The sequence below is a fragment of the Calypte anna genome, chromosome 1 (genome assembly GCF_003957555.1).
Source record: "Calypte anna isolate BGI_N300 chromosome 1, bCalAnn1_v1.p, whole genome shotgun sequence".
NCBI lineage: Eukaryota > Metazoa > Chordata > Aves > Apodiformes > Trochilidae > Calypte > Calypte anna.
Window position 1 is genome coordinate 3,197,099 of NC_044244.1, and position 14,498 is coordinate 3,211,596.

Consider the following 14,498-nt stretch of genomic DNA (forward strand, 5'->3'; position numbering starts at 1 on the left):
AACCCTGCCCCAAGGGAGCACAGAGAGGAGTTCCTTGTGGATGCCTGGAGCCCTATGGGGAAACCTCTCAGCCCAAGGGTGCTCAAGGATTGGTCCCAGGGTCCCAAGATGGTCCCAGGGTCCCAAGAGGATGGAGGCATCCCCACTGCCTTAGTGCTGGGGGGAAGGACTGAGCCCCATCCTCCTCTTCCTCTTTGTCATCAGAGCAGAGCCTGGTTCCAGCCTCCAGCCCCCAACACTGGGCAGGGCAGCTCAGCCCTGAGGACTGATCCTGCACCTCTCCAGCCTGAAGGAGCTGGTTACAACCCTACTGATTGCCCACCAAGCACAGACACCCCCCACCAGAGTGTGCACAGCACATGGCTGTGAGCTGGCAGGGATTGGGGTCTCCAGTGGAGGTTTCCCTGCCAGGAGAAGGGGTCCCAGCTCCTTGTCTGGTTTGTAGGGGGTTGGCTTCATGCTCACACATCTCCATCCACCTCTGCTGACCCGGGAGGTGGTGGCCACAACCTCTCCATCCCTGTTCCCCTCAGCCTTGGTGGCTCATTGCAACCTCTTCCTTCCCCCAGTCCCTTGGACCCTGAAAAAGTCCTCGAGGAGCTTGAAGGAGAAGAAGGAGAAGTTAGATGAGGTAAGTGGGTGCCCAGGCAGAGTGTAACTCCCCTGGGGATGTCCCTGAAGGTGGGTGGGCATGGGGAGCCCTCCTTGGGGATTGACCTGTCCCTTTTTTGTGGCAGCTTGGCATTGCCAACATCACCTCTGACAAAATGGAGAAGGAGATGGTGATCACTGATGAGTTCAGCACCCTCTGATTCATCACCATTGTCACCCTGGCTGGCTCCCTGCTCCTGGTTGCAGCCATCTATGGCTGCTGCCACCAGCGCTTCTCCCAAAAGAAGGACCAGGTAAAGTAGGGGGGGTGGGAGGAGGGGACCTTTTTATCCCATCGAGGGGACAAAGACCATCAGATGTTGCCACCTCTGCTGGTGGAGAGATCCTGGCACCACCCTCAAGGGTTACCCAAGTGTTGTGAATACTCCAGGAGTACTTTGAGGGTGTCAGGGTTGGGGGGTCTGGTGGGGTGGTACAGGAATGAGCAGCATCACCCAAGGCAGGTGGGCTGAGCAACATCCTTGGGTCAGCATTTTGACATGAAAGATTCTCTCAACCTAACCTTCACCCCCCACCCAAAAACAGTAATACTAATAAATAATAATAATAATAATAATAATATCTCAAAATACCTTTATGAGCAGGGTTGGGTGTAGAGAAACAAAGATAAACCAGGTGCCTCGAGTGCCAAAGAGTGGGTGTGAGTCACCTGTGCCTGGTTAGGAACAGGCCCCCTATTACCAGGAGGCCAATAAGGTGGACACACACCACAGAGAGGATCTCACTCTGGTGTGAGGCAATGGAGGGACCAGCAGCTTGTTGAGCCTCAGGAGCAAGAAAGGCTCCTCCTGCTACAGTTGGGTGCCCAGCATCACTCTGGGGCCACCCAGAGGGTGTCAGGGGCCTGTGGGAGCCACAGCCATTTGCAGGAGAGCTGGGCCAGAGCCAGGTTTCAGAGGAGTAGAGGCAGGATTTAAGAAGAAGAGAAACAGGAAAAAGACAAAACAAAACAAAAAAACACATTTTTTTCTCTTGGGAAGCAATTCTAGGTGTTTAGTGTAGCACCCACCTGCAAGGACTGCCTGTTCCCCATGCACTGGTGGGGAGAGCTCTGCCATGTCCCCAAGGTTTGGGTCAGCCCCTGCAGCTCTTGTTGAGCCAAGAGAAAAAACGGGAAAAAAAGAAATGAGGCTAAATGATGTAATGAGGAGAAGCCATCCAACCTGATGGAGAAGCCCACTCTTCTGTTTTATTTCAAGTCATTTCCCCCCCAAACCAACTCATCCTTCCCAAGGGCTCCCAACCTCTCCCCGGCATGCCAGGAGCTGGGTGAAGTTGAAGGATGAAGCAGCCCTTGATGCAACATTTGGAGCCTCGTGGAGATGGACACAGGAGGGAGGAAAAAAGCCAAAGCAGTGCTGGCATCAGACCTTATTTTTATACATGGTTTGATTTTTTGGGGGAGGGAATGAAGGAAGAAGCAAAACCCTGATAGATTGCTGACCTCCACTGAGGTCCCTTTGGAGATAAAGTTTTGCAGCCAGGCCATCCCTCTGCTGAAATCTCCCTGGAAGGGGACAGGGAGCAGGGTCTTGTCTCACATTATTGAGAAAAACAGGGAAAAATTTGTAGTGATGGGAATGGGTGTCCCTCAAGTAACACGGTGCAGAGGGACAGGGACCAGCCCTGCCTGGATGCTCTGGAGGTGAATATCCCCCAGCCACAGGGAAACCAAAGCAAAAGGTTTGGAGTTCCCTGCCTGAACTCTTTCCCAGAGCGTGGAAAATAGATCTTTTCCCAAGCAGCTGCAATAGGTTTTTAGGAAAAAAAAAATCAAATGCATTTCTCCTTTCTGGATTTGCTTTTGGGTGGTTGCTTTCGTTTTCCTCCTGCCTCTTTTCCAAAAATGACTTGAAAAGTTTGGGTTGTTTTGTTTTTGCTTTTTTTTTTTTCATTTATTTTTTATTTTTCTCCACCCTTCCCCCTCCCCCTCCCCTCCTTGGAAATAACCAGCACATCCACCCTGATCTCCCCGGGTTTGATGATGGACATGTGGCCCTGATCTTTAATGTGAGTTCCAACCCCAGGGATCGGAAGGGTGGGCACCGCATCCCTAACACCCGCCAGCTCTCACCCTTGGGTGCTTGGTAGGATTCAGGAGCTTTTAACAGGACTAAAGCTCAGCTTTAAAGACCCCTTTGCTGCACAGGGGGCCTGGGGGTGCCTTGCTGCAGCAGGGACAAAGCACTGCCTGAGCAAGCCATCCATCAAGGGCTTGTACCAGCAACCCCACGGGCCCCAAAAAAAGCCCCTGTGAGAGCCCCAGTGCCCTCTTCTGCTTTTGAAGCAACTCTCTCCATCCTGCCTGCATCCCCCTCATCACGTGTAACCAGAGGGAACCCCCCCTCCCTTGGGCTAGCACCAAGCCCTGCAGTTTCACCTCTCCATCCCTTTTCTTCTCCATGGATTCCTTCCCACGCTTGTCTCCTGACATTTATGAGGAGCAGTGTAATAAATCAAGCTGTAAATCCAGGCAGATTTTAACAGGAGGGACTACTGAGAGCCCCATGCCACCCCTTCCCAATAAAAAAAAAAAAAAAAGGGGAGAGCTGATCAAGGATTTCAGCTCTCTCCAGTGATTCCCTCTGGGCTGGGACTGGGATGAATTGCCACAGCAAAATTCAAAATGAGGGTGGAGGTCTGCCAGGGGCTGAAGAAGGGCTGGGTCAGAGCCTGGAGCACAGTGTACCAAAGGAGCAGGGTGATGCAGTGCCTGATTCAGCTGTGAATCAGCCCAAACCACCCATGGTCAAAGAGAAAAGGGTGGGAGGGGCTGTTGTTTCCCTGCCTGGGTTTCACCAAGAGCTTCAGGATGATTTATGGAGGGTGAAATGGGCCAAGAGCATCCACAAGGTGGGAGCTGACCCCAGGTGGAGGGAAGAACAACAATAAAGCTGCTAAAAAGGGACAGGGGGGTAGAGGGGGAAACCAGAGTCAAGCTGGGGAGGCAGGAGTTAGGATGCAGGGTGAGGGTATGGCAAGGATGTTTGGCGTCTTACCAAGGGCCTAGGGGACTGAAGCCAGGTTCCCAGCCAGGCAGAAGCTGGCAGCTGCTCCTGGAGGTTTTCCACATGTTTCTGACTTCTCTTTCCTCCTTCCACCATCAGCAGAACCTCTCTCTTGCCAGCTCCACGCTACCTCCTCGCTGTGCCGGTGCTGACTGCAGCCCCCAGCCTCAAACCTCAGCGTGACAAGTTTCTACCTCCACATGGATCTTTGCATTTATATACATCACATCTATATGGGGCAGTGGGGACAGCTGGCTGGGAGGTGACAGCCTCAAGGTGACAGGCAGGGGGTGGCCAAGCTGGTTTTTTTTCATTGGGGTTTCTGGGTTTTCTTTCCTCGCAGCAGCGCCTGACGGAGGAGCTGCAGACGATGGAGAACGGGTACCACGACAACCCCCACGCTGGAAGGTGATGGAGACCTCCTCTGAGATGCAGGAGAAGAAGGTGAACCTCAACGGGGAGCTGGGGGACAGCTGGATCGTTCCTCTTGACACCCTCATGAAGGAGGACCTGGAGGAAGAGGAGGACACGCATTTATAAGATACTGAGCTCCATCAAGCAAGAAAACAACCACCACTTCCCTCCCCCCTCCCCCCCCCCAAAAAAACATCAAAAAAACACCATAACCCCCTACAACACAACTCCAAAACAAGGCAAAATTCCCCAACAGCACCCTGAAGATCCCTGATGAACTAAATCACAGCCCCTTGTGTCACCATGTGGGTGCAGGATGGAAGAAGAAGGGCATAAGAGGACACCTCTGGGGCACGTTGTCAACACAAGCCTCCACAGTGGGGCTGCTTCTGAAAGAGCTCCCTCCACCACCCAGGAGTGCTCAGCAGGACCTACCACCCCACACCTTGACCACCAGTGGGGCAAACAGGGTGGCTGTGCTTCCAAAAGCTGCTGGTGTTTTTCCTCTGAGCTTGTCCCCTCCCGACCTGCAGCCTGACAACACCAACTGCAGCCTCCAGCTATCAAGCAACTAAAACAAAAAACAAGCAAACAAAATTTTAAAAATCAAATGAATAAAATGAAATAAATGTAAATGGGATGGGAGAGGGAGCACAACTCCCAACAGCAAACCAGCACCTGGGCAATTAGAGCTAGAAAATCCTCTGGCCCACACGGTTTTAGTCATCGCTCTGCCCTCCCCGACACGAAACGCCCAGGTATTTGAGCAGAAAAAAAGCTGGAACAGCCTGTTCCTTGGGAATCCAGTTTCCAGTTTCCTCCCCATAAACTGCTTGGCTAAAAGGCACAAGAGCCCCACGTTGTGCCCCCAGGCAAACCAAAGCATCCAGACCCAGCTGGACGGGGGGTGTGACAGCACCAAGTGATGCTCGGTCCTGTGTCCCAAGGGACTGCAGGATGGATCCTGCTTCCTGGCTGGAAAGCAGGAGAGGTGCAGCAAGCTTCTTGCATTGATGCAAAGGGGAGGGAGAGGAAAAGGAGTCATTTCTTGAGTTCTTTCCTCCCAGGAAAGATGTGATGAGCCCAGGCATGAAGTTGGGGATTTTATGGGGCAGGAGCTGAGCTCCGGTGCAGCCCAGCTCTGGTGCTGCATTTCCCTGCAGGAGTTTTAATTGCCTTCCAGTAATTATGCAGCATCTCACAGCCCACTTCCAAGTCTCCCCTGAGGGAGGGTTTGTGGGTTGTTTTTTTTTTGTGGTCATGTTTTCCTGCAAGAGCAGCAGAAGGGAGAAAAGAGCAACAGAAGCAGGAGCCAGGTAGTTGGGTGGGATTCAGGTTTTCCCATCGGTACAGCCCTTGGTGTTTCCTCCCCACAGGAGGTCTGTAAGCTCAATCCACATCCTCAAGCTTTCCTTCAAAAGGAGGAAAATAGCTGAAAACCTCTGGAAAAAAAAAATTCCAGCTCAGCAGCAAGGCTGGGACTGAACTTTGCCTCACAGCCCTTGGTCTCCTGGCCAGGTCTCCTGTCACTGTTAAGTCTTTGGAGGAGGGAAAAAATAAAAAAGCAGGAGCAGAAAGAGGTTGGAGTGAGGCCATTTCTCATTTTCTATTCCCCACCCCAGCTCCTAAATGGCTCTGATAAAACGATCAGGAGGGTTTTGCACCTTTGCTCTGGCTTCAGCAAAAGAGCTGAGCCCTGGCAGAGCAGAGGAAAGCTCCATCCTCCAGCACACAGGAGAAAGGACCAGAAGGCCACTTGGCTGAGCTCAGCTCATCTCCCAAGATGTCAGGCTGGTGGTCCTGAGCCCTCTGCAAGGCAGGGAAGGTGCAGATGGAGGGAGAGCAATGCCCCAGCACAGCCCTTCAGCTCCCCAGCTGGTCACAGACCAGTGCAGAAAGAAGGGATTTCCTCTGGGCTCTGCCATCAAGCCAGCATGATGGGGATCTGCTCCCTGGAGCAGGGAAAAAGTGGAATCCAAGCAGCAGAAAGCCTGGAAAAACAGGCTCACAGGTTGAGCCAGTGCCCTCAGGAGCACTGAGGAAGGAGAGGGTTGGGGTGGTTTGCTGGGGCCCAGGACAGAAGTTGGTAGCTGTGTCTTCTGGAAGGAACTGGCTCTTCTCCCTTCTCTTCTGCACCAAAAGGCAGAGTTTTGGGGTGTTCTATCTATTTTTGTATGTAAATATTCCTGCTATTCATGAGCAATGTATTCAGCACACTTCACTTACCTGTGCACTGCACTACAGGGGAAAGTCATTTTGGAGGGGGAGGGAATTAAAGAAAAAGAACAAAAAAAACAAAAAAAAAAGGAAAAGAAAAAGCTGAAGAGGTCAGTCTGGCAGGGGATCAAAAGTCAAGACCAAGCAGGAAAACAAACACTTCCCACCTGGATAACCCCAGGCACACCACAGCTTTCTCCTTACTCCGGCAGCATCAAGTTCAGCTCCTTAGGATTGCAGCAAAGCTCCAAGAACCTTGGAATCTCAGCGTTTGCAATTCCTTGGCTGAGCTGCTTCCCAGCTGCCCCCAGAGCCCAGGGCTGGGTCGGGGACTTGGAGATTTCTGCCCTGGGCCAGAAAATAAACGCGGGGGAAAAAAAAACCCGGGCAGCAGCAAAGCTTTGGCCACCAGGGGCTGGAGCTGCCCTAAGGATGCTCCTGGCAAAGCAGTTCCAGGCAGTGGGGTTTTGGAAGGTGCCTAAAGATCCCCTCTTCCCAGGCAAGAGATGCCAAAGTGCTTTAATCAGGTCCAAAGACTTTGTGAGAGAACCCTACAAAGGCTCGAGATGAAGCAACCTTAAAATCTTTCCGAGCAGAGACCAGTGAAGATGTAAACTGCTCAGCAAGTGCTTCTAGTGATTTATATTTGAACAGGAATTGTACATTTATTTATTTTTCCAGACACCATATTTTTAAACCACTAATATTTTATAGTAGATTCTCCTTCCCCCTATTTAAAGAACTATTTTCCACGGAGAAGAACAGTACGTTTGGTTTGGGTTGTTTTTTTTTTTATGTTGAGAACATCCTTTTCAAAAAAAAAAAAGAAAAAAAAAAAAAAAAAAAGAAAAAGGAAAAAAAAAATAAATAAAAAGAAGAGGTAGGAAATGCAGCAGTGAGCATCTTTGGCCTTAATCCTTCCCTTTATAGACAGTAGCCATAATTGTTCAACCAAAAATAGCTTTTAAAAAAAAGCAAAATAAATTAATAAATTTACCCAGGTGTTTCCTCCCTGCCCACTCCTCCTCCCTTCCCCACGTTCCTCTTCTCTTTCCCAAAACAGCTTTAACATCCCCACATGTTGTACAAAGAGATTATTGCTTTTACCTTTTGGTGAGGGTTTTACAAGCAGCTCAGATGCCCTTGCAGGAGACACTGCTTGGTTTTTTTTTTCAGATTCATGAGGAACGTGTAAATATTTTAGGACCATTTATCTCCTGCTCACAGTGCCATGACCCAACTGATGAGACTGTTGCCTACAGAAGACATAGAGGAGAAAAAATAAATCCATAAGGGACTGACTGCAGAAGGAGAACCTGTTTTGAACCTTGCACATCTATTAGAGCTCTTAACGTACTGTCAGCATCTCTCATGGGGACAGGAGTCTGATTTACACTGGAATTTACTGAGGAACTGGATTTGTAGAGATTATTCTTGCATTTTCCTACAAATATATTTTGAAAGCATCATGTATTTCTGTCAATAAACGTTCTTATGTAAAAAGATTTGTTTCTTGGATGACTGAAACCTGGGGGGAGAAAGGGGAGAGCAGGGCTTGTGCCCAAGAGCCACAACCAGTCCTGATGTAGATGTTAACACTTGGTTATGGGTTGAGCTTATTTGGACACCCCACACAGGCTCTGTAACCAAGAATGTGTAAAGTTATGGGAAAAGCAGGAACAAAACCAGCCTTTCAGAGGGAGCTTGGGTCGTTTCCATGCAGAAGGAATCTCATCCAGTAGTGAGCAGGAATTATCCTCCCTTAGCTCAGGGTGCTCAGAGCCCTCTCCCACTTGATCCTGAATGTTTCTAGGGATGGGGCTGCTACCCTGTGCTAGTGTTTCACCACCCTAATAATAAAAAAAAAAATTCATTCTCTTACCTAGTCTAAATCTACTCTTTTAGCTTGAAAACATCACCCCTTGTCCTGGATCAATAGGTCCTGCTGAAAAGGCTGGAGCCATCTTTTTAAGTCCTCTTCAGGTGCTGAAAGGCAGCTGTAAGGTCTCTCCAGGCTGAAGAACCCCCAAGTCCCTAAGTCTGTCTTCATGGCAGAGAGGGTTCAGCCCTCTGATCACTTTCATGAGGAAAAAAAGGAAAAAAAGAAATGGTAAAAAATATCCCTTAATTTAAACAAGTGTAAAACCCATAGTGGGGGGATGCTGAGGTGAGGTGGGCGAGGACCATGGCCAGGGGACCTCTTTGAACTTTAGGCTCATGATGGGAGGATGGGAGAGGCAGCTTATTTATGTATTTCATCCTAATTCACTCCTTTCATGCTTGGGTCAGGCTGTGGAGGAGGGAATCAAACCTCCTGGCCGTGAGCTGAAGCAGCCTGAAAGCAGGAGGGGTGTCAGACAAGGGCAAGAGCAAGGTTGGCAAGTGGGGGAAGTTCAGCATCTCCATTTGTCTCCAAAATTAAATATGTTGTTCCAGGTTAAGTTTTTATTTATGCAATGGGAAAAATGAGGGAGGGAATAGAGGGGAGGAAAAGAAAAAAAGAGGGGAAGAAAGAAAAAAGAGGGGGGGGAATAAAAAAGAAAAAAGGGAGAAAAAAGAGGGGGAGAAAAAAGGGGGAAAGAAAAAAAGGGGGAAAGAAAAAAAGGGGGAAAGAAAAAAAAGGGGAAAGAAAAAAAGGGGGAAAGAAAAAAGGGGGAAAGAAAAAAAGGGGGGGGAGAAAAAAAAGAGGGAAAAAGGGGCAGGAAATAAAGAGGGGGAAAAAGAGGGGAGAGAGAAAAAAGGGGGGGGAAGAAAAAAGGGGGGGGGAAGAAAAAAGGGGGGGGAAGAAAAAAAGGGGGGGAAAGAAAAAAAGGGGGGGAAGAAAAAAGGGGGGGAAGAAAAAAGGGGGGGGAAGAAAAAAGGGGGGGGAAGAAAAAAGGGGGGGAAGAAAAAGGGGGGGAAGAAAAAAGGGGGGGGAAGAAAAAAAGGGGGGAGAAGAAAAAGGGGGGGGAGGAAAAAAGGGGGGTAGAAAAAAAGGGGGGGGAGAAAAAAGGGGGGGAGAAAAAAGGGGGGGGGGGAGAAAAAAAGGGGGGGAGGAAAAAGGGGGGAGAAAAAAGGGGGGAACAGAGGGGGAAACAGAGGGGGAAACAGAGGGGGGAACAGAGGGGGGAAAAGAGGGGGGGAAAAGAGGGGAAAGAGGGGGGAAAAGAGGGGGAAAAGAGGGGGGAGAAAGGAGGGGGAAAAGAGGGGGAAAAGAGGGGGAAAAGAGGGGGAAAGAGGGGGAAAAGAGGGGGGAAAAGAGGGGGAAAAGAGGGGGGAAAAGAGGGGGGAAAAGAGGGGGGAAAAGAGGGGGGAAAAGAGGGGGAAAAAGAGGGGGGAAAAGAGGGGGGAAAAGAGGGGGAAAAAGGGGGGGAAAGAGAGGAGGGGGGGAAAGAGAGAGGGGGGGAAGAGAGAGGGGGGGAAAGAGAGAGGGGGGGAAAGAGAGAGGGGGGAAGAGAGAGGGGGGAAGAGAGAGGGGGGGAAAGAGAGAGGGGGGAAAGAGAGAGGGGGAAAGAGAGAGGGGGGGAAAGAGAGGGGGGGGAAGGGAGAGGGGGGAAAGAGGGGGGGAAAGAGGGGGGGAAAGAGGGGGGGAAAGAGGGGGGAAAGAGGGGGAAAGAGGGGGGAAGAGGGGGGAAAGAGGGGGAAAGAGGGGGGAAAGAGGGGGGAAAGAGGGGGAAGAGGGGGGGAAAGAGGGGGGGAAAGAGGGGGGGAAGAGGGGGGGAAAGAGGGGGGAAAGAGGGGGGAAAGAGGGGGGAAAAAGAGGGGGAAAGAGGGGGAAAGAGGGGGAAAGAGGGGGGAAGAGGGGGGAAAAGAGGGGGGGAAAGAGGGGGGAAAGAGGGGGGGAAAGAGGGGGGAAAGAGGGGGGAAAGAGGGGGGAAAGAGGGGGGGAAAGAGGGGGGGGGGAAAGAGGGGGAAAGAGGGGGGAAAGAGGGGGGGAAGAGGGGGGAAAGAGGGGGGAAAGAGGGGGGGAAAGAGGGGGGAAAGATGGGGGGGGAAAGAGGGGGAAGAGGGGGGGAAAGAGGGGGAAAGAGGGGGGGGAAAGAGGGGTAGGTGGAAGAATGTAATTTGATTCAAATATTCAAAGTCAGGGGTTTCCACCAGCCTGTACTTTAACACTGTGTTCCTCCCTGATAAAAGTTCATTCAGATGCTAAGCACAAGCTGGATTTATGGGATACAAATCCAGCTCATCACCTATTTTCAGGGGAACAGGGTATTTTCTCAGCTGTTGTGCAGCCAGAGGCACATGGGAGGTTCCTCCAGCAGGAACAGTGCCTGATCCCAGAGAGAACACCCCACTGCTTTCACAATTCCTGCACCACTGGGAGACCTTCACAAACCTTTTTTGGCATTTTCAGAAGCAAACAATGTCAGAACAAACAGCTCTTCAACTATATGCTAGCATGTACATTTTTATTAAGAAAAAAAAAAATCAACAAAATACATTCTCTCCTTATGTACATTACATACAACATAACTACATTTGTAGATATTTCTCATATCACTCATTCAGTTCTGTACAGCACAGGGCTTACATATCAACCCAGAAATTACCCAAGATGATTTATTCCAAGGAAAAAAATAACACGCCAGGCTGGACAAAAATCATCCATTTAGCTGTTAAAAAAACAACAAACAAACAAACAAAAAAGGGCTGGATGGGGAAGTCACCAGAGTCCAGGAATGATGGGCTGTAAAGCACCAGGGGCTCAACAGAGGACTAGTCAATATTTGACTTAATTATTCAAACTTGTATGCAGTTCACAGCATTCAACACCCATCCCAGGGCTGTCTGCAACTCCCTGTTCAGCTCTCCTGTGGTCAGGTGTCCAAGAGAAGAACTGCAGGACAAAGGGAATTCAGACACCAAGGGGAATTCAGACACCAAAGGGAATTCAGACACCAAAGGGAATTCAGACAGACACCAGAGTGCAGTGGGATTGCTGTAGAGATGCAAATGCTTCCAGTCAGATGCCAAAAACAAAAAAAAGGGGCCAAATTCTATCCAGGGAGCAGACAGTCCCAACCCCAAGTACTAAATAGGGATAACCACCTTTTTTGGGACAACACAAAGGTGTGATGACTGAGATGAGAACACTGAAGGTCCAGACAAACAACCACCACCCTGTTGAGTGCTATGCTGAGAGTAGATGTGAGAGCTCAAAGAAATAATTTAGTTAAAATCTCCCCCCCCCAAGGTGTTTATCCCAAGCAATGAAGATCCTGACTGCACCATCAGTTTCTCTAGAAGAGGCTATTGCAGCAGTTTCAAAGTGAAAACATCTACCGAGCTTTGACACCTGTGAAATGCAGCACCTTGCATCCTAGCACCCAAGGTACAGGATGCACATCCCCACGGAGGGGAATGCTGTCACCTATGAAGTGACAAGGAGCCAAGGGGCTTTCACTTTCTGCCCCTAGGCAAAGCAGTCTGCCAGATTTGGGGCCTCCAAAGACTCAGGACTCCCATGAGTGCATTTGTTTGTGTAACTCATCTCTTTTCTTGAGCTTGCAGCCTCATTCTCTCATTTCCTGCTGTGGAGGAGGGTCTGCTGGAAGACCTAGCAAAAAATACAGCTTGAGTAAATGCTACTAATAACCAGGGGTTTGGTTTGTTTTCTTTTCCACTACCCAGCACAGCAGCTTCTGAAGTGAAAAGTGTTTCACACACCAAAACACCAAGGGGAGGAAGGATGGGAAGGAGGAGGAAGAGATGAAGGGAATATTCAGCCTCCACTGCCAGTTTGTTTTCCCAATTGCCAGGACAGATGAAGGGAAAACAAGTCAGCAGCACCATGGTTCTCTCTCCCATGGTTGGATAGAAGTCTTCTCGATTTCTCTGCATTGCTGGGAGAAGGAAACCAGGCTGTCACCTTCTGAATAATGTGTATTTCTGCAGGGTTAAGGAGGGGGAGCAGCTACTGTTCTGACTGAACTAATGCAGTGAAGTCACTAACTTGCAACTTAGCACAGATTCTTAAGAACCATCTTTCCCCTTTAAGAGCAGAGTTTTTTGGTCAAGATTTAAAAAGAAAAAATAAATATATATATATATATATCACTTTTCAGCCTCAAAGTGGCTTCTTTCAATTAACAGACCCCCATTCACAACACTGCAGCACTTTTCTATTCAGTGAATATGAAGTGATTTATTCGATCCCTTGGCAGCTGGTTACAAAGTCAGGGTAATATTAAAGTGTTTTTCTTCTCATTGGGGAGAAAAACCTGCCCAGTGGTATTTGGGAAGCAGAGAAGACTGTAACCAGTGGAGTCATTGTTGTGGCCTGCCCTCCCCAACACTGTATTAATTAAAAAGCAGCTAATCTCCCTTAATCTCACTGGCAGCTTTCATCAGAAGGCTCAGAACATTTTTAGGTTTTTAACAATCTCTTAAGACTGCCAGAGCTGCTAGACAACCTCCATACCTTTTTGCAGAGTGTTAAGCCCAGTTGGCTTCCTTGCAATCACTGCAGGGGGAGAAAATAAATTGTATTATTTCCTCTGGGGTCATTGGGGTGGAGAGGGCAGAAACTGGAGGTGAAGCACCAGGACTGGAAGATCCTGGTATTGCATTACTTCAATCTGAAGAAAAGAGACAGAGAATCCAACTCACAGGAAAAAAAACCCAAAAAACCAGCTTTAAACAGTAGGCCTACTTGTTAAAAGTCTTCCAAGTCCTTCTGCATCTTAAACACTGACTTGCATGAGCTGTCACTGCATTCCCCCCAAGCCTATTTCTCCTCCCATTCCCTCTGCCCTGCTACACTGCAGAAATAACCCGAACACCCCCCTCTTCCAGCTGTTTCACTGATGAAAAGGTTGGGATTATGAAAGCAGGTGACAAAAATCCTAGGAGTAACTATTTAAATGAAGTTAGGAGTTGGTAAGATTGTCTCCTGTCCAACAGCCACCACACTCTTGGTGCCATGGAAAATAAATCCCATTGAGAGAGGAGGGAAATCTTCTCAGTCCTGAATTTTGGGTGGCAGAGGGGCAGAAGAAAACTGGTGTTTGCTGCAGCATCACACTGACAGCACCCAGGGCTGATGCTGGGAAATCACCTCCCACCCTTCCCTGGAGGAGAAAAAGCCCCTGGGGAGAAGGATGTAAATCACAAAGATCCTCCCTGAGTGTTCTGGAGGCAGCAGTAAGAGGATGATGATGATGATGATGTGACATGGAGAAACTGATGCCTCAATAACCACCACACAGCCCTAACATAAAACCCTTCAGTATTTCTCCATGAAAGTCAGGAAGTTTGAAGACACAGCATTTCATTAGCTGCCAATGCTGGCACAAGGAAAGAAAAAGTCAGAATAAATAGAGGAATAACCCCAGGGCCCATGATTTGACCCTCAGGCTGGGCAGCATGGATACTAAGTTATGGATTTTTCCTTTCAAATTAGTAGCAAACCCACAAGTCTAACCTGGCAGAGCCAGTTTTGAGCTATCCACTCAAGCCACTTTTCCCAGGAATTAAGTGCAAAGCCACACTAAAGCTGAACAGAGTCAACTGATTTCTGACAGCACTCAGTTCCAGTCTCCACATTAGAAGCTGTGGTGGCTTAGAGCAACCAGCTGGAAGCCAAGACGTGCACTTGTCTGCACCAAGTTTAAATTAAAATTTCAGGGTACTGAAGTGTTACCACTGAGATCAGCTTAAGCAGGCTGTGGCTGCAGACAGACACTCAACAGCAGAGCACTGAATTTAGGTCACAGCAAGTATCTGGAGTTCCTAACTAACAAATCAAGTTCAAATTGATGAAAGTGAAGGAGACAGCAGCAATGTGTAACCTTTAGAATCTGTGCTTGGGGAAGATGCTGCCTTCCAGACCTCTCCACACCTTAGCCACAGAAATTAGCATTATATACAACCCTCACAACCACTGTCCTCTCCAGAGGTTTATGTATATAACCAAAATATATGGATTATCCAAAGCTCCACCCAGCTCTGTGGCATCTGTTAGAAATGGCAAAATAAACCTGCTGGCATCAACTGTGGTGTTTCCTTGTTTGGCTTTCAAATGGCAATAAGCAGGTCATTAAGTGGCTTCCACTCCAAAACTGTGTTTGGACTCCTTGCCTGAGATAAAAGCATCTGGAGTCCATTTATCCAAGTGCTGAGCCACGTACTGTTATAATGCTTCCAGTACAGTAAACCTACTTTTTCCACTCCAACTTTTCATTATAACAAGAGGCTTTCAAAGCA

The 14,498-nt window shown here is 48.9% G+C and overlaps 1 protein-coding gene across 1 annotated transcript in view; it reads left to right on the forward strand.

The window, feature by feature from the left end:
- The window catches only part of PODXL (podocalyxin like), a 51,585-nt gene extending 44,322 nt beyond the window's left edge, over positions 1-7,263 (forward strand). Inside the window, 5 exon segments of the mRNA XM_030464479.1 lie at positions 570-631; positions 738-905; positions 2,626-2,682; positions 4,024-4,074; positions 4,077-7,263. Coding sequence (XP_030320339.1) covers positions 570-631; positions 738-905; positions 2,626-2,682; positions 4,024-4,074; positions 4,077-4,220 — 482 coding nt within the window. The 3' untranslated portion in view covers positions 4,221-7,263.
- The last annotated feature ends 7,235 nt before the right edge of the window (positions 7,264-14,498 follow it).